This window comes from Microtus pennsylvanicus, chromosome 11 (genome assembly GCF_037038515.1).
Source record: "Microtus pennsylvanicus isolate mMicPen1 chromosome 11, mMicPen1.hap1, whole genome shotgun sequence".
Taxonomy (NCBI): Eukaryota; Metazoa; Chordata; class Mammalia; order Rodentia; family Cricetidae; genus Microtus; species Microtus pennsylvanicus.
In genome coordinates this window covers 48,063,137-48,084,734 of record NC_134589.1, presented here as the reverse complement: position 1 = coordinate 48,084,734, position 21,598 = coordinate 48,063,137, and the positions used below count along the sequence as shown (strand labels likewise).

Genomic DNA, 21,598 nt, shown 5'->3' with positions numbered 1-21,598 from the left:
CGTAGAGGTAGTCAGTCTCCGACTCCTGAGTGCTGGGATTAAAGGCGTATAAGCCTATGCTGGGCCCCAGCTTAAATTTTTGACTACATAAAACGGCTCAGTTACTGGAAGAATTGACAGAGACAAGATTTACCACGCAAATAACTTTGTAAACGGTATTGCCAAGAGACGACAAATTATATTTCATTCTGGGCTCTGAAGTCTGATTGCTGGGGCTCCAGGTAATCATTAAAATAGCCTATACCTTGAGAAAACTATGCTCCAGTTTTCTCCTATGTGAAATGAAGGTAAGAGTAAAATCTTATTTATAGAGTTGCACGGGTTCAAGCCTTGGAAGTAATCAGTACATAGCAATGACTCTGTAGTTCTTAGGAGTATAGTCCTCTAAAGTGTAGGTATTTTGGAACCTCAGACGACGCCCCACCTCCGTCTCCATTTGGTCCCACCCCCTCCCCGCGAAATCCCGCCCCAAGCCGGCCCCAGGTTCCCGGGCCACCAAGGGGGGCGCCAGAGATAAGGACCGCTTTCTGGTAGAAACGGGTGACGCTCTGGCTGACGGCGACTCTCCTCTGTGGTTAGCGGCGGCGGCACTCTAGGCGGCGGGTTGTGAGGGGCGGGCTTTCTGTGGTGCGGCCGGCTGGCAGCTATGGCGGCCGTTCGCGGCCTGCGAGTGTCTGTGAAGGCGGAGGGCCCGGTTGGGTCCCCGGCTTTGGGACTTCCGTCGTCGCCCGAAGTGGAGTCCGGCTTGGAGCGTGGCGAGCCAGAGCCCATGGAGGTGGAGGAGGGCGAGCTGGAAATCGTGCCGGTGCGGCGCTCGCTAAAGGAACTGCTCCCGGTACGGGCGAGGGGCGGGGGCTGATGAGGAGGTCGCCGAGCGAATGTCCCTTGCGGGGCGGGGAGGTGGCAGGTCGCGGCCGTGGCGCAGGTCCGGGAGCCTGGAGAGGGGCGCGAGCGCCGAAGCGCCGGGGCCGCGCTTGACCCGGAGAGAACCGGAGCGAGAGAAAGGACACCCGGGCGCCCGGAAATGGGTGCAGAGAGCGCTGGAGGAGGCGAGAGAGCTGGGAGAGAGTTGGGGACATTCCCTCTCGCTGCCCCTCGGTGCCGGCTGGTGGCCCGGAGCGAGTGAGCTGTGTTCCGCTAGAGATAAAAGGGAGCCGCGGGCGGGAACAGAACCTGGAGCAGCTCTGAAAGGAAGTGTTAGGTGGCGCTGGCATCCAGGTCTCCTGATGGGTCCTGCCCCGGAGGAGTTCGTGTCTGTTAAACCTGGCATTCGCTCTTCGCTTGAGAGGGCTAGACCTGTCAAGCCGCAGACACTCGTGTGTGCGTGTTGTGAGTGAGGGGCGTCATGTCCCCGCGCACCACCTTCGCTGCCGCCACTCGGCTCGGTGACACTTGATCTTGTCTTTTACCACAGTGGGTATGAGGAGGAGTGTTTTGCCTGTGCTTGGTAGTCACATGCCCTGTTCTTAAAGCTGGTCTGAGGCCTGGGTAGTTCGATTTTCACACACAACGTGAACTTTCCCCCCCTTAATTACACGATAGCAAGTCTCACTTTTACATTTGACGTTATGAGTGAAGGCTTAGGTAGCGATGACAAATGGCAGTGACTTTGGTAACTTCGGCGTTTTCCACATTATATCGTCTAGATTTGACTGCAGTTGTGACTTAGGTGTTACCCATTCATTCAGTTTAACATAGATGTATCATAACTCCCCCCCCCCACGTGCTAGACATAATCCTAGGTGTTCGATTAAGATCAAACTCCCCCTTAGAGTTTGTCCTAGCAGGGAACACAGGTAAATAAATATTTGTGTGTGTGTGTGTTAATTACTACGAAGAAAACACACCCTGTTAATAGGATAAGAAGTACAGTGGCCAGGCGGGGTGTAAAGCCGTCAGTGTGTGTCAGGATGTATAGGGAAGTTCCCTGAGATAGTCAAATGACAAGATGGGGCAATCATGTCATTTGGAAGGTAGCAATTCCTAGCAAGGATGACAGCAAGCACAGTCTTTGAGATGGAAGAAGATTGTTTTGTTGGAGAAATGTTGGGATTTATTAATCTCAAAATAGAGAGCAGAAGTCAGAAAGACAGCGCAAAAGAAAGCAAGGCTCGGAGATGTCCAGGGTATTGAATGCAAAGCTGAGGTTTCAGTCCTCACTCTTCATTTTCCTTCTTTTTTTCCATTGTATTGGGCTGTATTTTTCCCAGAGCTAGGACTTCACGCATTTTTTGTGGAGACACTTGCTCCACCTAGTGGCCTTTCATGGGGAATTTGTCCAGTTTGGGGAGCTAAGTGACTATCTTATTTTTGACTTTTTGCACAGATGCTTTTAGATGTTCATTTCTATAGATACTTTCAGTTGACAGAATTACTTTATTTTGAACAGGCTCCTGTCTGGGGTCTGGAAAAGACTTGTTGTTAGAATTGTTGATTGCTACTGTGGAGCTTGAGAGGTAGACTTCCTAGTGACACAGGTGTTAAGGTGAAGGCTCCTAGAAAAGAAGGACTTCAGAAAGAGCCAGTTATCTGTCAGGCTGCCTTTCATTGTGGATTTTCCTCCCAGAATTTCTCATCTTTCCTCTTCTGTTAGGACACAAGCAGAAGATATGAAAACAAGGCTGGCAGCTTCATCACTGGAATTGATGTTACCTCGAAGGTAAGACAGGCTATGATGATTTGTTCAATTTGATAAGCAGGTAAAATTAATACTTGGTCCTTAGGACTTACAGGTAGTAAATATTCTTTGCCTCTTTTTTTCTTGTGTGTGTGTACGCACGCACACACACATACACACATTATTATCAAATATCTTTATTTATCTATCTACCCAAGGATGCCATTGTATATCCTGAAGACATCCAGGCAACATTTGTGTGTGCTTGTATCCGTGAAAAGATAATCACTGTATTTACATGCCTGTGCTTAACCATTTCCAAGAAAGAGCTTGCACTGGGAATGTTTATTTTAATATTTATTTATTATTGTATTTGATGCATGTATGTCTATTCTGTAGCACACAAATGGAAGTTAGAAACAGGCTCAGATGGTTCTTACCTCCAGATCTTATCACAGATTGTATCTATGGATTTAATGCTTTCAGGATTCATCAGCAGCAAAAATAGAATAATTTCTTGGTTTTTGCATTTCATCTAAACACTTTTAAGAAAGTTTTCTGAATCCACCTTTTTTATTATTATTAGTAGTAGTATTAATATTATTTTTAGATTTATGTATATGAGTGATTTACTTGCATGTGTGGAAGTGTACCACATGTAGACCTAGTGCCTGAGGAGGAGATCAGGAGAGTGCTTCAGATCCCCTAGAACTGAAGTTTCATATAATACTGGCTGCCCTGTGGGTATTGGGAACAGAACCTGGATATCCGCAAGAACTGTCAGTACCTTTTTTTGTTTGTTTGTTTTGTTTTTCGAGACAGGGTTTCTCTGTGTAGCTTTGGAAAAACCTGTCCTAGAACTGATTCTGCAGACCAGGCTAGCCTCAAACTCACAGAGATCCTCCTTCCTCTGCCATCTGAGTGCTGGGATTAAAGGCATGCCACCACTGCCTGCCTCTAACTGCTGAGCTGTCTCTCCACCTCCCTCCTACCTTATTTTTGAGTCTCTCTCTGTCTCTCTCTCTCTCTCTCTCTGTCTCTCTGTCTCTCTCTCTCTCTCTCTGTCTCTCTGTCTCTCTCTCTCTCTCTGGTTGTTAGCCACTATACTGCATACTTTATTCTAGTTGGCCTGCACACTGGGGGATTCTCCTATCTCTGCCTCCTATCTCCCACTCTGTTATAAGAGTGCTGGAATTATAGACATGTGCCACCATGTCTGACTTTTACATCGGTTCCTGGAATCCAGATTCAAGGTTGTCAGGGTTACTTGCACATACTTTTACCCACAGAGTCATGCTAAGTCCCTGGCCTCAGCAGTGCATACTCGGATGTCATTTGCACACTTGTAAAATGTGCTTTGTTTCTACTATCTATAAAAACATTAAAAGCACCCAACATGTAAATAAACCCTTGGTACATGTCTATTCTTCACTGGTTACCAATATAGAAAAACAGGGCTTTCTAGTTGTGTGTGTGTTTAAGCTTTGAGGGCTATGCCAACTGAATCATTTTCAGCACCTGACAATGTTGGCCTTTTGCTAAGTGATTGCTGTTACCCTTGTTTTTTGTTTTTTTTTTTTATTTTTCGAGACAGGGTTTCTCTGTGGTTTTGGAGCCTGTCCTGGAACTAGCTCTTGTAGACCAGGCTGGTCTCGAACTCAGAGATCCGCCTGCCTCTGCCTCCCAAGTGCTGGGATTAAAGGCGTGCGCCACCACCGCCTGGCTTGCTGTTACCCTTGTACCACCTTCATTGTAATACCTCCATGTAATAATCAGTGCATTGCTTTAATTCAGTTTAGACCTTTTTTTTTTCCTGGTTTAAATGTGTCTAGTTCAGTTTGAAACAGAATTTTCAATTTTATATATGAAATATATATGTGTTTTTTCTGGTTTTTTGAAACAGGGTTTCTCTGTGTAGCCCTGGCTGTCCTAGAATTCTCTCTGTAGACCAGGCTGGCCTTGAACTCAAAGATCCACGTGCCTCTGCTTTCCAGAGTGCTAGACTTAAATATGTGTGCTTCCCAGCTTCAATTATATTTTTTATTTTTTATGTATATTAGTGTTTTGCCTACATGTATTATGTGCATGCCTGGTACCTGCAGAGGTCAAAAGAAGCCATCAGAACCCCTGGAACTAGAGTTACAGATAGTTGTGAGCTATACCATGTGAATGTTGGAAACTGAACCCAGGTCCTCTGGGAGAGCCACTAATGCTATATATTGGATGCTTAAAAAAAATAAAAAGAAATATGCCATACTTGGCTTTTTATAGTTTCTCCATCTCAGTTTATGTCACATTACTTAAAGGCCCAAAGAAATCTTAGCATCGTCTAGTCAGGAAAATAGTACAGAGTGAAAATGTTCTCACTGTAATTAAGAACTTCACTGCTCTTAACCCCATTTCATTTTCTAGTACATAAAACAGGTACCTACCTGGGAGAAAAGATTTTATACTTAAATTGTTACTAAAGGATTTTGGCGGGGCTGGAGAGATGGCTCAGTGGTTAAGAGCATTGCCTGCTCTTCCAAGGGTCCTGAGTTCAATTCCCAGCAACCACAAGGTGGCTCACAACCATCTGTAAAGACATCTGGCGCCCTCATCTGGCCTTCAGGCATACAGACAGAATATTGTATACATAATAAACAAATAAATAAAAAAGAGTAACAGATCTTTAAAAAAAAAAAAAAAAGGATTTTGGCTAGGGAGATGGCTAAGTCACTAAAGTGTTTGCTGTGTAAGCATGAAGACCTGAGTTCAGATCCTTAGCACCCATGTGAAAAACTGCACATCTGTAATCGCAGCACTAAGGAAGCTGCTCCCCCGCCTGCACATGCACATGCCATAGCGCACACATGCTAAGAAAAGTAGGTTGTTGGTGGTGCTAGGAAGACTTCAGTGTAAAAGTGAGCATAACTGTTAGGAACTAACAGGATCATTGCTGCTTCCTCAGTGCCACAAATGTTCTTTAGTTAAGCCTTCAGGCGACTGCAGTTAGTGAAGGGTTCTTGAGCCATCGGAAAATCACAGTTGGACCTGAACTTATTTTCGCTCTTGGAAGAAACCTACAAAGCTAAACGGCTTTTCAGCAAAGTGTCAATGCTCTTTGTCACGTAAAAATGAAAACAGGCAATTCCATGCATATGAGGCTGGAATAGAGGAGACGGTGTTTTTGCTCTGGTGTTATTTTTAAATGGGGGTGTGATTTTAGGGTAGACCATTCAGGCAGACATAATGTGGAAGAGCGTAATAGGTGTGATTACCCTGCTCACAGTCAATGTGAAGTGATAATGGTAGTTGTGGAGTTCCTAGAAATAGCACTGGATCAGATCTGCTCTTAGTGGAAATATTTCCTCCAAACCTCTTTCCATTTTTATATCGCCATTTCTGCACTAGGAAAATTGAGAAGTTAAGGTTATTTGTTGTAACTTTTTGGTGTGATTGTTGATAATACATGAAGTATTAGAAAATTTTATAAACAAGTGTTCATTGAGTTCCTACTATGTTCTGGGTGCAGTCACAAGCCATGATAGAATGGAGATGATTTCAGTAGGGCTACTGTAAGCTGTGCACTGTAAAACACATTCAAGACACAGGTTGCTTATTTCTTCTTATTTATTTAAAGGTTGCAACATGCTGTTTGTTGCTGTTGTGATTTAATTTTCCTCATCTTCCTTTTATCTCTGACTTTTTTGTGCTTTCTAGGAAGCAATTGAAAAGAAAGAACAGCGAGCCAAGCGCTTCCACTTTAGAGCAGAAGTAAATCTTGCCCAAAGAAATGTAGCCTTGGACCGAGACATGATGAAGAAAGGTACAGTGTGTTTGTTTGGGGGAAATTTTTCATACTTTTTTCTAAGGGTAACTTTTCCCTGCCATCATTTCATGTTTCTTTGTCCTATATGTCCAGTCCTCACCCACATACCCAAGAGGAAGTGATTCTGACATCATCTGTGTAAAGGTGAGAGGCTGTCAGATGTTTCTCAGTTAGAGCTAGAACAAAGAAACAAAGATTGTCAAGGGAAGGTTGTGTCCAAGATGAGATGTGTATCTCCTCTGTGCACCTCCTCATCGTCTGTTTTCATAACGATGTTAGTTAGCCTTTCTTTGCCTTTAAGAATACTGGAAGTGGCCAGGCGGTGGTGGCGCGCACCTTTAATCCCAACACTCAGGAGGCAGAGATAGGCTGATCTCTGTGAGTTTGAAGTCATCCTGGTCTACAAGACCAGGACAGCCAGGGCTACATAGAAAACCCTGTCTTGGGCTGGAGAGATGGCTCAGCGGTTAAGAGTATTGCCTGCTCTTCCAAAGGTCTTGAGTTCAATTCCCAGCAATCACATGGTGGCTCACAGCCATCTGTAATGAGGTCCGGTGCCCTCTTCTGGCCAGCAGGCATAAATGCAGACAGAATATTGTGTACATAATAAATAAATATTAAAAAAAAAAAACCTGTCTTAAAAAACAAAACAAAAACAACAACAACAAAAAGAATACCGGAAGTGTCCCACTGCAAAGCTTTCTTTTAGGGCAGTTGGAGCACTTTGGGAATTGGTGGAGACATTTATTGATAATATCAATACGTGGAACCTGCAGGCCTCCCAGTAATTATTGTCAAAGAGACCTAAACCAATTGTCTATTTTGTTAAGGTATTTTGCTGCCTAGAACTCACAACAAGGCAGTTGATAGTGATGGGTTTTTGGTTTGTTTGTGGTACTAGGTGTAAACCTGAGGCTCTCATGCTAAGCAAGTCAAGTCACCACATCCTCAGTCCAATTACTCTTTTTCTGTTGCTTGCTTGAGGCACCGTCTCAAGTAGTCCAGACTGGTTTCAAACTGAAGATAATTTTGAACTTCCTGCTTCTTCCAAGTACTAGGATTATAGGGGTACACCATACTCAATAGCAAAGCAATTTATTAAAAAAGGGAACATTTCCCTTGGAGTGAGCCTACAGTCTTATTATTACCCTCTACTCTAAATCCATGAATCCAAAAGGCCTTTCTCTGTTGTACTTACAAATATTGGTATTTATAAAGAGCTCAAGAAGTAGCCTTCTTACTGCGTGTTGAAGCTCTGTGGTGCTGTGTAAGTCCCTTCAGTCCTGCTGGTTGATGAAAACAGAAGCTCATATCTGATGGATAAGGGAAAGAAGAATGCTGCTGTTTGCTGGAAACGGGTTTTCTTATGGTAATGGGTTAAGCACGTTATCTATTTGTTTCTCACAGTAACCCTCTGAGGAATATTTTTTATTTTTTTACCATTAATTTACAAAGCAAGAAACAAGTTGTAGAAGTTTAATGCATTGCTCAGAACTAATGAAAGAACCAGGATTTCAACCTAGGTTTATCTGACTCTAAAGACTTAGACCTTACTTAAAACAAACAAACACATTCTTTTAGTGTGTGTGTACCACAGCCTGTGCATGGAGGTGTAAGGATAATTTTAGGGAGATGGTTCTTTCCTGTTTTGTGGCTCCTGGGAATCAAACTCAGGTGGTCACACTTAGCTGCAAGTGCCTTTACCCTCAAGCCATGTCTCACCACCCCTATGCTAACACTTAACCTTACTTTTAACATTTTTGGTCTACTGGTATAATTTTATATATGTGAATATTTTATATGTAATGTGTATATAATTCCATAGTCCTAGACCATGTCACTTTTTTTTAGTCAGTCCTAGTGGGACAAAGTAGTATGTGTGCAGAACTGGTTACTCTTCTCCCTGCGTTCTGAGTTCAAATTGAGAATGTGACCTCAGTTTTCTTGCAAGCTGTGGAGTTCCAGGCCTAAGGGGATCTCAGTATGAGGAAAAGTCCTGTGAAGGTCAGGAATATAGCTTCTCAGTCATGTGCTAGTACAGTGTAGGCCTAGGAAGGCCTTGGCCTCTTCTCTCACAGCTCAGCTGTGAAAGCTCCATATTTTACTGCACCTTTTGGCTTCTAGTCCCAGCCACAGTTGTCCATGCTTTTTCTCTGCTCATTTGCCCTCCATGAAGTTTCCCTGATTTTGTACTCAAAACTCCCTCTTCTGTTGGTGCCTTTAGGGTCACAAACCCGTATGGAATCTATCTAGTGCCAGTTCTTTTGTGACTTGGACAACTTACTGACCACAAAATAGGAATAAAATACCTATGTTATTAATGGGATTGCTTTGGAGTTAAATTTTAGTCAAGAATATTTATCCTGCATATGGAAAAGCAATCAGAATCTTAAGTTTCTGCTGAGTTTTTATTTTGTTTTAGGCAGAATCACTTGTAGCCCATGCTAGCCATGAACTCTGATTCTCTTGCCTCTGACTCCCAAGTTCTGAGTTTATTGCTGTGGGCCAGCATGCTCAGCTATGCAGATATTTCATTTAAAAGACAGTAGCTTTGCCTGAACATCAGCCGAGGAATATCACTCATTTTATTGTGCAACCTGAAAATGAGCCTTAGGCAAGATGACCTAAATGATGTCCCTGAACCCTGGGGAATGCTGCTACCACCCAGATGAATTTAAGGTAGAATTTGGGTAAATAGGGTTGGATAAACCATAGAGGTAACTATTGATTTTGTATCTCCTTGGTAATTTTAATGCCAAGTCAGGATTAGACAGGACTGGGAATCATTGGTTTTAAGGCAAGGTTCTGAAGTCCAGTTGCCTTTTTGTAGCTCTGTAACTTGGACAGATTGTCTAACCACTATGAACTCTTGGAAGACAGAAATGTCAGGAGTCTAACAAAATGTTGAAGTTCTTCGATTGGTGCTTGGCACATAGTAGGCATCCAGTAGATGTTAGTTACCTGGCATTCAGCTAAGTAGTCACTTGATCAGGCCAGTCTTAGAGAGGGGGATTGAAATAAGTTATCTTTCTACTCAAACTACACCCAGTGTCATGTGATATTTTTTTCTTACTAATATCAACAACAATAGCACTTATTAAATGCTTACTGAGTTGCAGTTGCTCTTCTTTGTGGCTAATTTGTGCTTTTAGCAGCTCTCTGGGGGATTTTACTAATGAGAAAACCAAGGTGCTGAGAGGTTGGGAAACTTGCCTGAGGTTCTACACAGTTCTGTATATAACAGAGCTGTGCTTGAAGGCTGGCCTGACTGAAAGCCTGTGTTCCTATTTTGCTAGCATTCAGGGACACAACTTGAGACAGACTACATCTGTTATGCTTCAAAAGGGATTTGCTACTTTTGGATATCTTGCTGCTAAGTAGTTTTTGTCATGTTTCTAGGATCAGAGCTTTCATGTTGGGAGGGATCTTCTAGGTCATTTAAGCCAGCTTCCTTCCCAATATTTCAGGCCCTTTGGCATCCAGGGATTGTGTGAGAATCATTATAGGGCAGGCAGTTTTGTCTTAAGATGCTTCCCTGTGTGGAACATTGCTCTCCAGGAATTTCCAGTACTTTGCTCATTTATACAGTGACCATTCAGGTGATAGAAATATAACCTCACTTCCTTCTTTTTTTCTTTTGAGACAAGGTATTAGGATAGCCCAGTGGATCTCACGGTGGTCCTTCTGCCTCATCCTCATAAGTTCTGGGTTACTAGTGTGAGCCGCCTCGTTTGACCCTGACCAGCTTTCTTTTGTATGCATGTCTTTCTGATCTCCTGTCTCCAGTTTTTAAATGTCCTTCCTAAGGTGCTGTGTAGACTCTGGATACAGTATATGTATTGAGTGACAAACTTGCTGCTCCTTATCCTCCCCTTTGTGCCAGTCACTGTAGTAGACTTGTCTTCAGCCCAGGAGTTCTGGAACGTCTGGCCTTCCTTCTACCTACTGAGTGCTGTGCTGGGGTTACAGGGTTGCACCATCACACCTGTTATCAGTATGTGTCTTTATCTCTTAACTGTCTCCCTCACTGCATCTGCTCCACCGGCGGTGTTGTTTCCTTCTCTTGATCCACTTGTCGGCTGAGATGAACTGTGTATTCCCATCTCCTGCAGAGACACATTTTTGATTTCTTGGACTTACACATTGACTCTTGATGGAACACCATCCTTGGTATGTTTTTTGAATTTTGTTGAGTTAGTAATCTTGTAAGCAAACAAATCCCAAAACCATATGAGTCTAGTGTGGCTTTTTTCTTCCTAAACTCAGGTCATTTCCTATAGGAAAGATTTGGTGTCTCAAGGGATTATAGATGCTGCGTAATAAGCTGCTGCTATGAAAATTCAGACTGATGGTAAGCTTTGTAGTTATTTACTCCTCCTCTTCCCATCAGTGTGGGGTTAGTCCTTCTCAAGGCTTCAAGGCACTTCTCTTTCCCTGCTCCTTTTTAGAAATTAATGCCTAATTATGAAGTCAGCATGCTGGGATGTAACTCTGGGCTAGAAGGTCTAACTCCACGTTCTTACTCTGGGCTAGAAGGTCTAACTCCACGGACATCGTTCTCACTCTGGTTTTCACTTGTGTTTTGGTTCTGCTATTGGTGGCACAGGAAAACAGATTAGCAGTGTTGCCTTTTCTCTCTTGCAGCAAACATTTAATGAGAAAAGAAAGCTGTCAGCACCGTTTTATTGTGGTTTGTTTGTTTGTTTATTTATTTATTTTGAGGCAGAGTCTCACTATGTAGCTCTGGATGTCCACTCACTATGTAGACCAGACTGGCTTGACTCTGCCTCTTGAGTGCTGGGATTAAAGGTGTATACCATTATGCCTAGAAGGCTGTTAGGGCTTTTGATAGGCCTGTTCATGCTGTTCTGGAAACATGGTCTTCATTAGATGTCTTAACAGTCACTTTGTACTCACCAGGAGCATTTGGAAAGTGAAGTAAGGTGACAAGTTACCTGCAGTGTGCCACCCGCGTTCCACCATTGCCATTTTGGTGTGTGTTTGCTTCCAGTCTTTCTGGGAATGGGCATCGTTTCTGCTTTTCCCTTTGTAGGATACTGCTTTCTAGCAGTCTAGCATCGCGATTTCTGTCACTGTAATTGACCCTTCCCCTCTCCCGTGCGTGTTTGATAGGTTGTGCCCCCCTGAGTGCTAGTGTGGCTTTTCTTAGAGCCTTTTCTTTCTTTCTTTCTTTCTTTCTTTCTTCCTTCCTTCCTTTCTTTCTTTCTTTCTTTCTTTCTTTCTTTCTTTCTTTCCTTTCTTTCTTTCTAGTCTATGTGTCTTTAACATCTTGTATCTTGATCTTATTTATTTTCCCTGTCCCTTTGTATCTACCCTCCACTCCTGTACCCCCCCCATAAAGCAAAATGTAAGAGAAAAAAGGAAAAAATTAAAACGCGTCATAGAAGCTGCAGTATGACACAGTGAGTCGTGCAATAAACCCCTTTGACCATATATCTTTACTTGCAAGTGTTCATTGCAAAGAGTCTGGTTTGAGGCCTCTGGTTTCTTCCACATTATCAGTGCTGGGTCCTCCCTAGGACTCTTCTTGGATATCCTGTTGTTGCCTTGTGTTGTGGAGATCCTGCAGCTTTGGGTCTGTTGGTCAGGTCCCTTCATGTGCTCTAGCAGATCATAAATGGGGTAGTTGTTGGGGTGAGCCGAGTCATAACCGTTTCCTCGCCTGGGCAGCTGTAGGGTTGGTCCGCCTGCCAGTTCTTTCCTTCACCACCAGGATGAGCTCTCCAGCATTGCCCTGACTTACTCACCTCTTGTAGCAATGAGCAAGGGGAGGGGCCAGTTCTGCTTTTATGCCCTTAGAGTTGGCTCCCACACCTACACCATTAGGGCCAGCTCTGTTGTGTTGCCCAGGCAAGGTACAGGAGCAACTCTCCTGAGTGCTGCAGCTGGTGAGGGGTAAGGACAGCTCTCCTGTTCTTATGACCCCAGGGCCAGCTTTTTCACCTGTCTCAGGCATTGATAGGGGTAGGAGGAAGGATATCTCTCTCCAGTCCTTGCTGCCATATGACAGATAAGGGGTGGGGCTGGCTCACCCACACCTCTGCCAATAGGGTTGGCTCTATTGTGTTACCCAGGCTAAGTGCAGTGCCTGCTCTCCCAAGTGTTATAGCTGATGGGGGTCATGGATAACTCTCCTATTCTCATGACTACAGGGCCAACTCTCTCATCTGTTTCTGGCGTTGATGGGAGGAGAGTCTCTCCTCCATCCATGTCACTGCAAGGTAGAGATGGGTAAAGGAGACAGCTCTCCCATGCTCAAAATTTCTGGGCTGGCTTGCCCACACCTGCACCAACAGGGTTGGTTCTTAGAACCTTTTCGTACTGTACTAGGGCCACTGACTTTATTTTTAATCATTCTAATCTAAGACTGAGGATTGACTTTGTTCCTTTGGGTTTTCTGAAATCTGTATTCCCAAAGACTTGAATTATTGTCTTACTCGCTGTTGTTGGCTATCTTCCTTTCCTATTGGAACATCCAAGATGATGGCCTCAGTGCCTGGCTTGTAAGCAGCACTGAGTGAATGTGCAGTTGCCCCTCAGCACTCTGCTCTTTCTCATCCCTTGCTCTAAGTCTAGCTACCTTCTTTGGTTTTGTTTATTTTGCAATGACATTACTGGCAAGGTGAGGGCCTTTTCCTTTGGCATTCATCCATGAAATCCTGATTGTTACAAAGTTCTTATCTCTTGTGGACTGCCTCTGACAGTTTGGTTTTCTTTTGAGAACAAACCACACACACATGCTAGGTAAGTGTTCTTTCACTGAGCTACATCCCCAGTTCTTGTTTTCTTATTTTGAGTCAGTGTCTCATGGAGACTGACTTTGAACTTGGTCCTCCTTCAGTCTCCTTAGTAACTGGGATTAAGGCTTGTGCCACCAAGTCTGACTTTGACTTGCTTCTTTTGAAGAAAATTGTCCACTATTAATATGTATGTTGTTCTGCTAAATTAAAATATGTCTAGCCAGGATTTTTTATTCTTTTTCACTCTTCTTTTGTGTTTAAACTTTTTTTTATCCATATTGTGATGGTTTTTTTGTTAGTACATACTACGATGGTGTTGATACTGAGTTTTGTTATTTTTTCCTCTGTCTGACTCAATTAAATTCATTTTATCAGATGGACAAATATGTAGTCTAACACCCAAACTTTTCCTCTTCCATTATTGGGAGTTGCTTTTTGTTTCCTTTTTTTCTTTTGAGACAGGGGTCTCATTGCATAGTCCTGGCTGGCGTAGGTATTACCAAAGAGACCAGGCTGGCCCTGAACTCAGAGATCCACTTACTTGCCTCTGCTTCTCTAGTGCTAAGATTAAAGGCTTGTGCCACCATGCCTGGCTCTGTCTTGTTTTTTGTTACATTCTGGGGAACCATCTCTTGACTTATCATAGCCTTCTTTTTTTTTTTTTTTTTTTTTTTTTTTTGATTTTTCGAGACAGGGTTTCTCTGTAGCTTTTGGTGCCTGTCCTGGAACTAGCTCTTGTAGACCAGGCTGGCCTCGAACTCACAGAGATCCGCCTGCCTCTGCCTCCCGAGTGCTGGGATTAAAGGCGTGCGCCACCACCGCCCGGCTGTCATAGCCTTCTAAAATCATAGCTTTTAGTTCAAGGAACTGAGAAGCCCAGGAACCGCTGGGTTAAATTAGTCAGTGTTTCCCTTCCTACATGAGCCTCTGCTCACTGTCGCACTGCTTTCACAGTGAGTATTTGCTGGGGTTAAAAAGTCCTGAGGGTATCTCTGTCCTTATGAGCCTGCACTGCCAAGAGCCAAGAAAGTATTCTTTGTTTTTGTTATTGTTTTTAGAGAATGTTTTTCTTGCAATGTAGACCTGGCTAGGGCTCACCTTATACAACAGGATGTCCTAGAACTCAGGGCAATTTTCCTGCCTCTGCCTTCCCAGTGCTAGAATTACAGATGCGTACTAACAACATACCATCCCTGGCATATCCCAACGCCTTTTTCCCCCTGCTTCCTCAGTGCTGGGATTAACAGCCTACGCCACCAAACACAGCAATATTGTCCTTTTTTTTTATTATTATTGTTGTTGTTTGTTTTTTGAGACAAGGTTTCACTGTCTTGGAACTTGTTCCTTGGCTGTCCTGGAACTTGTTCTGTAGACCAGGCTGGCCTCGAACTCGAGATTCACCTGCTGCTGCCTCCTGAGTGCTTGGATTAAAGGTGTGCATCACCACTGGCCAACATTTTGCCCATTTTTCTACTGGATTTTTTTTTCTTCTTTTGCTGTTGGAGTTTTGGAGTTCCTTATATAGTACGGATGTTAATTCCTTACTGGAGGTATACTTTGCAAATATTTTCTTCCAGCTTATAGGTTGTCTCTTTGTTCTGATGATTATTTTCTTTGCTGTGAAGAAGTTTGGGTTCAGTGTAATTCATCTGTTTAGTTTTGTCTTTGTTTCCTGTGCTTTGGGGAATCTTATTCAAGGAATCTCAGCCTAGTCCAGTGACCAGAAGCTTTCCTTCTGTTTTTTTCTGGTAATTTGTTTCAGATTTTACAAGTCTTTTGGGTGTTTTGTCTGTATGTATGTCTATGTGCCTTGTTCCTACAGACCCTCAGAGCACCTGTGGGTGCTAGGAATCCAATCTGGGTCTTCTGTAAGAGCGACACATTTTCTTAACCACTGAGCCATCTCTCCATCCACCTATGCTTCAGGTATACCCAACCTATGCTCTGTGGGCCACATGTGTACCAGGGTAACTATGACTGTATCACAACACAAAGCTATACATTTTCTTAATGCATGATGAGAGTTTTGGGTGTGAGATTTTTTTCTGTTTTGTTTTGTAACTTGATTACATGGTTCTCCAACACGAACTCTGTAGATGAAAGATCTGTTGCAGTGTCAGAAGATTGGGCATGGCTGCATACATTTTGATTGGATAACAAGCACTAACAAGGAGTGGAGAAAAAGGAACTAGGTACTTGTCTTACTGTTGTGACAAAATGCCTGACAGAGCAGCTTGAGAAAGGAAGGATTGATTTTGGCGGCTCAAGATTTCAGAGGGTCACAGTCTGTCATGACAAGAAAGGTCAAGTTTTTTTTTTTTTTTTTTTTTTTTTTTTATTTTTGAGACAGGGTTTCTCTGTCTTTTGGTTCCTGTCCTGGAACTAGCTCTTGTAGACCAGGCTGGCCTCGAACTCACAGAGGTTCGCCTGCCTCTGCATCCCGAGTGCTGGGATTAAAGGCGTGCGCCACCACTGCCCGGCGAAAGGTCAAGTTTCTTAAAATTCCTGCAGTTGCCACAGCTGGGCTGACTCCATATATAGTGCCATGGAGGGGAAAGAAACCACCTGACACTCAGATCTACAGGTGTGCAGTCCCTCTGAACAGAAGCTTGATCCACAATAGTGAGAATGTGTGGCAGAGAAAGACAGAAAGACTGGGACCAAAGGTGGATATAACTTTCGAAGCCCCTCCCCAACACCTGCTTCTGCTATCTAGGACCAATGTCCTCAAAACTGTAGTCTATAACCTTCAAGTAGCATTCCAAGCTGAGGACGAAGCACTTAAGATATGTGCCTATAGTGTACACTCCATATTCAAACCATGATGGAGCCTTTGTACACTGTAGGTGGGAATGTAAAAAGTAGAACTACCAGAAACCCTGTCTCGAAAAACCAAAAAAGAAAAAAAAAAGAAAAAGTAGAACTACCATAGGGCCTAGGATACCACTTCTAAGCCTATTTTCAAAGAAAATCAATATATGAAGAGACATCTGTACACCTGTTAATTTTGTTATTTATTGTAACACTTTGCATATTCAAGGCAGGGAATCAAGTTAAATGCCCATTTGTGGTGTAGGGGTTAAAGCTGAGGCCATACACATATTAGCTAAACCATATTTCTGAACTACATCCCCCCCTAAGCTGATGAATAGATTAAGAAAATGTAGTACATACTCACATGGAATACTTTTCAGCTACTAAAAAAAGCAAAACCTTGTCTGTCAATGTGACAACATGGTAGAAGTAGAGATCATTATAAGTGAAATGAGCCTGACACAGATAAACAGTAACACGTGATTCCATGAATGAATAAGATACATAAGTCAAGAGGAGTAGAGAGTCAAATGCTGCTTACCAGACTAATAGAAGGGTCAGGAAATGTTAGTCGATGGGTTATAGTTATAGTTTGGAGTAAGAAGATCTGGTTGTGGAATTGCATGAGAGGTTAATTATTGAGAACACTTATGTAGTATATATTTCAAATGTATAAAGGAATGGCATTTGAATGTTTATACCAGAAAGAAGTGATAAGTGTTTGCTTTACTTTTTGTTTTTGAGAAAGGGCCTTATCCTGTAGACCAGGCTTCTCTGAAAACATGGTAAGCCATGTTAGTTTTGAATTCTTGGTGAACTTCCTGCTTTAGCCTTTCAAGTGCTAGGATTTCAGGCATGAGTCAGCATGTTCTGTTTTAATGTATCAGTTAAAAGAAAACCATACTTAGCAGTAATGGGAACTGAATTCTTGTTAGACTGACTTCAGAAGAGGAAGGGGGTTATGAGGCCCTTTTTTTTTATGGGATGTTTTATTTTCATGAGATTTAAAAACTTAATACTACTTGTACAGATTGAGAGGATTCTGTAATGTTCATACATGTACATATTGAGTTTTGTTCAGATGCATCCCTCCTGTCCTCATTTCCTCCCCACTCATTACTCCTGGCCCACAGCCCCTTCTTTATTAGTCTCTGCTTGAAATCTTTTTAAGGAATTAAAACCAGGTAGTAGATATGCGGGGATTTATAAATTCTTAATGACATCCTTACATATTTTACAATGAAAAGGGTTAAACAAGATAACCTACTTGAAGTATTTCATGGTAGCACTCAGTTCCATTTTGACCATGACTGTCAACTTTTTTTTTCACCAACTGTAGCAACTGTTTTCAATGTGTTGTGAATGGGACTAGGCTGAGTAGGTTGGCCTTGAACTCACAGAGATCCGCCTGCCTCTTCCAAGTGCTGGGATTAAAGGTGTGTGCCACCACTGCCTGGCTCAGGCTTTTTTCTACAGCCTTAAGGTGTTTGATGTTATGTAATGGTGTATTTATTTGTGGGTGTGTGCGCACTGCAGCATGCATATAAAGCTGTGAGAACAACTTTCTGGAGGAGTTTCTTACCTTCCACCTTGTTGAGGCAGTGTCTCTATTTCTGCTGTGCTGCATCAGGCTTCTTACGTGGGGTCTGGGGGTGGAACTCAGCTCCTCAAGTTTGTGTTGTAGCCAGAGCTTTAACTGTTGAGCCATCTCCCTGGCCCCAAGAATTTTAGATAACTTTTTTTTTCACTCAATGTTTTAGAATTTCTGGTATTTAACCTCTCTCTCTCTCTCTCTCTCTCTCTCTCTCTCTCTCTCTCTCTCTCTCTCTCTGTGTGTGTGTGTGTGTGTGTGTGTTGTGTGTCTATTGCTTTCTTACTATGTTATGTTCTATAGTATTGTATGGGTAAACCATGATATACTTAATATGGGTAAGCCATAACTTATTGCCCTCATGGCTGCTGGATTATTATTAAGTAGTGTTACCCTGGACATTGTTGTGTGAGATACTTTCTGCTGAGAATTCATAGGTTTTATAGGATATGTGCTAGACTATATTCTCTTAACCTTGGAATATCCTTGTCCATGCTTCTACTAGCAGGAGGAGCAACTCCTCCCACCTGGACAATGTTTCATGTAAAAGACTGTTCAGTGGAAGCTGGTATCTTTTTTGATTGGTTTTAGTTGGGTCTCATTATGTGGCCTGGCTGGCCTAGAAATCACAGTGATCTGCCTGCCTGCCTCCTGAATGCTGGGATTAAAGGTGTGCATCACCATACCTAGTTTAGTATCCTTTTAATATGAATTTCCAGATTAGTAGGAAGATCAGCCATTCTCTTAATATTTTTATCTGCCGTTTATATTTCCATCTTTGTAAATTGTTTGTTTACATTTTTGCCCATTTTTGTTTTGTTTGGTTTTTCGAGACTGTTTTTTTCTGTGTAGCCTTGGTTATCTTGGAACTAGCTCTGCAAGCTCTGTAGACCAGGCTGACCTCGAACTCACGAAGATCACCTGAGTTCTGGTATTAAAAATGTGCATCACTACCACCTGACTGAGGTTTTTTTTTTTTTTTTTAGCTGATTTTTAGTATGTGTTCTGTGTGTGTGTGTGTGCAGTTGTTCTACCTCAATACCCCAAATACTGGAATCGCAGGCACCATCATGCCCAGTGATTTGTAGGGTTTCTTGACTCTAGCACCATGCTATAGTTGTTTTCTAGTTTTCATGCTTTAATGCATCTGAGTGTGGAGGCTGTTCTTGAAGTGTCCACCATAGGGCATTTCTCTCATATATATAATTTCAGAATCAGATCGTCAAGTTCCATGACCAACCCTATGGGACATTGTAGAAAGAACTGTCATTTATTTTACCATTGTTCTACTTCTTCTGAACCCTAGAATAGATGGCTGTTCTAAATCACATCATTTACTTAATTGTAGGTCAATGGTAACCATTATTGCAGTTGGCCTTGCCATCTTGTTTTGTGTTCTTCTGAAATAATTATTGTTGCAGTTTCTTCCTCTTCTAGACCCATTATCTAAACCATTGTAAAGAAGTGCTTAGCAAGCAGTACACACCAGGTTGAAAAGAAATCTGTTTTTTTTTTTTTTTTTTTTTGTAGCAATCCCCAAAGTGAGACTGGAGACCATCTATATTTGTGGAGTGGATGAGATGAGTACCCAGGATATCTTTTCCTATTTTAAAGAATATCCTCCTGCTCACATTGAGTGGTTGGATGATACCTCCTGTAAGTATACCACATATTCTGTTTAGCATGCTTTTGTTCATGATTTTTAAAGCATTCTTGCTATCTTGATAGCGAATAATTATGGCATAAACTATTTATTCTTAACCTCTATTCTTAGCTTAGGAGAAAAACAGCTAACCTGTTAATACTATATAGCAGTCATTGTGTTCCAGGAGGGTTTTCTTGGGGTAGGTCTTACCTCTAGCCCAGCCTGGTCTAGCACTGGAAATCCTCTAGTCTTCGCCTGCCAAGTGCTGGGATTGTGTGTGCTACCACATTCGGCTTCAAGCAGTTCATAGGCATAGAATAGTTATTTTGTGGGATTGGGTTTGGGAGTGTAGCTTTAGACCATGTTCATCAGGCATTTCACCACCACTTTTATACTTTTTTCATGAGCTGTTTTTTGCATTGACTGACAGCTGTATATAGCCAGTGAGGCTGTGGCAATGAACCTGATGCTAAATCTGCTCTCAAAAAACTTACACTTGAATGTGTGATGTTTTATTTTAGGTAATGTGGTTTGGCTGGATGAGATGACAGCCACACGAGCTCTCATCAATATGAGCTCTCTGCCAGCTCAGGATAAGATAAGAAGCAGAGATACCAGTGAAGACAAATCGTCTGAGAAAAACAAGAAAGGTAACTACATGCAAAGGGGCCTGTGAGTAGAGCATTATGAACACTGCATTACCAGATGTTTCTGAGGTAAATTATGATGCTTGGGTACCAGTCAATAGAAATAGAGAACACTGGGCTTTTTAAATCTTATGAGATGAGGTTACATTAAGGTTCTTCTTGTCCCTCACACTCTATTTTAGACAAGCAGGAAGACAGTTCAGATGACGACGAGACTGAAGAAGGAGAAGTTGAAGATGAGAATTCAAGTGATGTAGAGGTTAGTAATAGGGCAAAGATAACTGTAAGGCTTTATTGTAAGAAAAAAATGCTTACTGTCTTTTTAAATGTAAGACTTAAAGACTTAGTAAGCTGTGTTCTCTGTCTAGCTTTAACATGGAACCTTCTGAAGGTGCAGCAGACTCTCAGCCATTTAGTTTGTGTGAATGTTACAGTTCATGTTGGAATCTTAGAATAGTGTTTATACTTGTGCAGAAGGAAAAACATGGGTTTATTAAGAAATACTTCCAAGTGTTACCTAACCAATAAAGTAAGGAAAAGCAGCTAGAGTTTGTCAGAAATCTTGGTGTGTGTTCATTTTGTGTGTGCGTGGTGCTAGGCAAGTGCTGTGCCTTCGATCTGTGTCCCCAGCTAAGCATACTCATTTTGAGTTAAAAATTGAAATGATGTTTCCTGTGAACCAAATTCTGGGAACCTACTATCAAGTAAAAAAAAAGGCCTCACCCCACTGGAGGCTACATTAGGAGACACTGTGAACACTATGAAACAGTAAAAGGTAAGGGAGAGAAAATTGGGCTTCAAAAATAGTGTATACTGTGCCTGCAGAAAACCTGAGTTCAATTTCCAGCACCCATGTGGGATGCCTAACAGCTGCCCACTTCAAAGCATCTAATACTGTTCTGCCCTCTGCAGACAACTGCACTCATGTGCACATAACCCCACACAGACATATATAAGTACATGTAATTTTTAAAAATGTTTATGATAAAAGAAAATTATAGAGATTATTCTTTTAGGCAGGGTAGTGAGAGAAGACCTGGTTTCAGAGGTTTCCAGAGGAACGAGTACTATAACACTGATAGGTATAACAAATAGAATACTTTCTTAATTATAACTACAGAAAAAGTATGAAAAATGCTTGGATTTTTACATTGAAAATGTTTTCTTTTTCTTAAGTTGGACACATTGTCTCAGGTAGAAGAAGAGTCTCTGTTAAGAAATGATCTTCGTCCAGCTAACAAACTTGCTAAAGGAAATAGGCTATTCATGAGATTTGCTACAAAAGGTAAATTTGATACTGACTTTTGGTCAGAATGAGTTACTTTTCGTGTTGATCAGAAGTTAGTGCAGGTAATTCCAAACTGCCTTTAAGTAAATACTTTATGTAAATTGGTTTACTGACTGAGAAGAAATTTCTTTATATACGTATTTGTTAGTGTGTTTTTATTATGCAGTGATTGATTTCATTGTTACATTCCCACACATGCTTGTGATGTACTTGGATCCCATCCATCCTCTTTCCTGTTCATAATTCCCTCCTTTTCTCTTTACCTCCCCAAGTTTCAGAGTTACTTAACTCTGAAATTCCAGAGAAAAGCAACTAGGGTACCTTTTGAGCCTTTGGTTTTGTTTTTTGAAACAGGGTTTCTCAGTGTAGCCCTGGCTGCCCTGGAACTCACTCTGTAGACCAATGTGGCCTGGAACTCAGGTAT

The 21,598-nt window shown here is 42.2% G+C and overlaps 1 protein-coding gene across 1 annotated transcript in view; it reads left to right on the top strand.

Annotated features, from left to right (window-relative positions):
- Positions 1–600: 600 nt before the first annotated feature.
- Ncbp3 (nuclear cap binding subunit 3) overlaps positions 601–21,598 on the top strand; it is a 34,476-nt gene continuing 13,478 nt past the window's right edge. Inside the window, exons 1-7 of the mRNA XM_075991734.1 lie at positions 601–835; positions 2,594–2,659; positions 6,320–6,425; positions 19,125–19,250; positions 19,761–19,889; positions 20,069–20,145; positions 21,063–21,171. Coding sequence (XP_075847849.1) covers positions 647–835; positions 2,594–2,659; positions 6,320–6,425; positions 19,125–19,250; positions 19,761–19,889; positions 20,069–20,145; positions 21,063–21,171 — 802 coding nt within the window. The 5' untranslated portion in view covers positions 601–646. The remainder of the gene's footprint in view (positions 836–2,593; positions 2,660–6,319; positions 6,426–19,124; positions 19,251–19,760; positions 19,890–20,068; positions 20,146–21,062; positions 21,172–21,598) is intronic.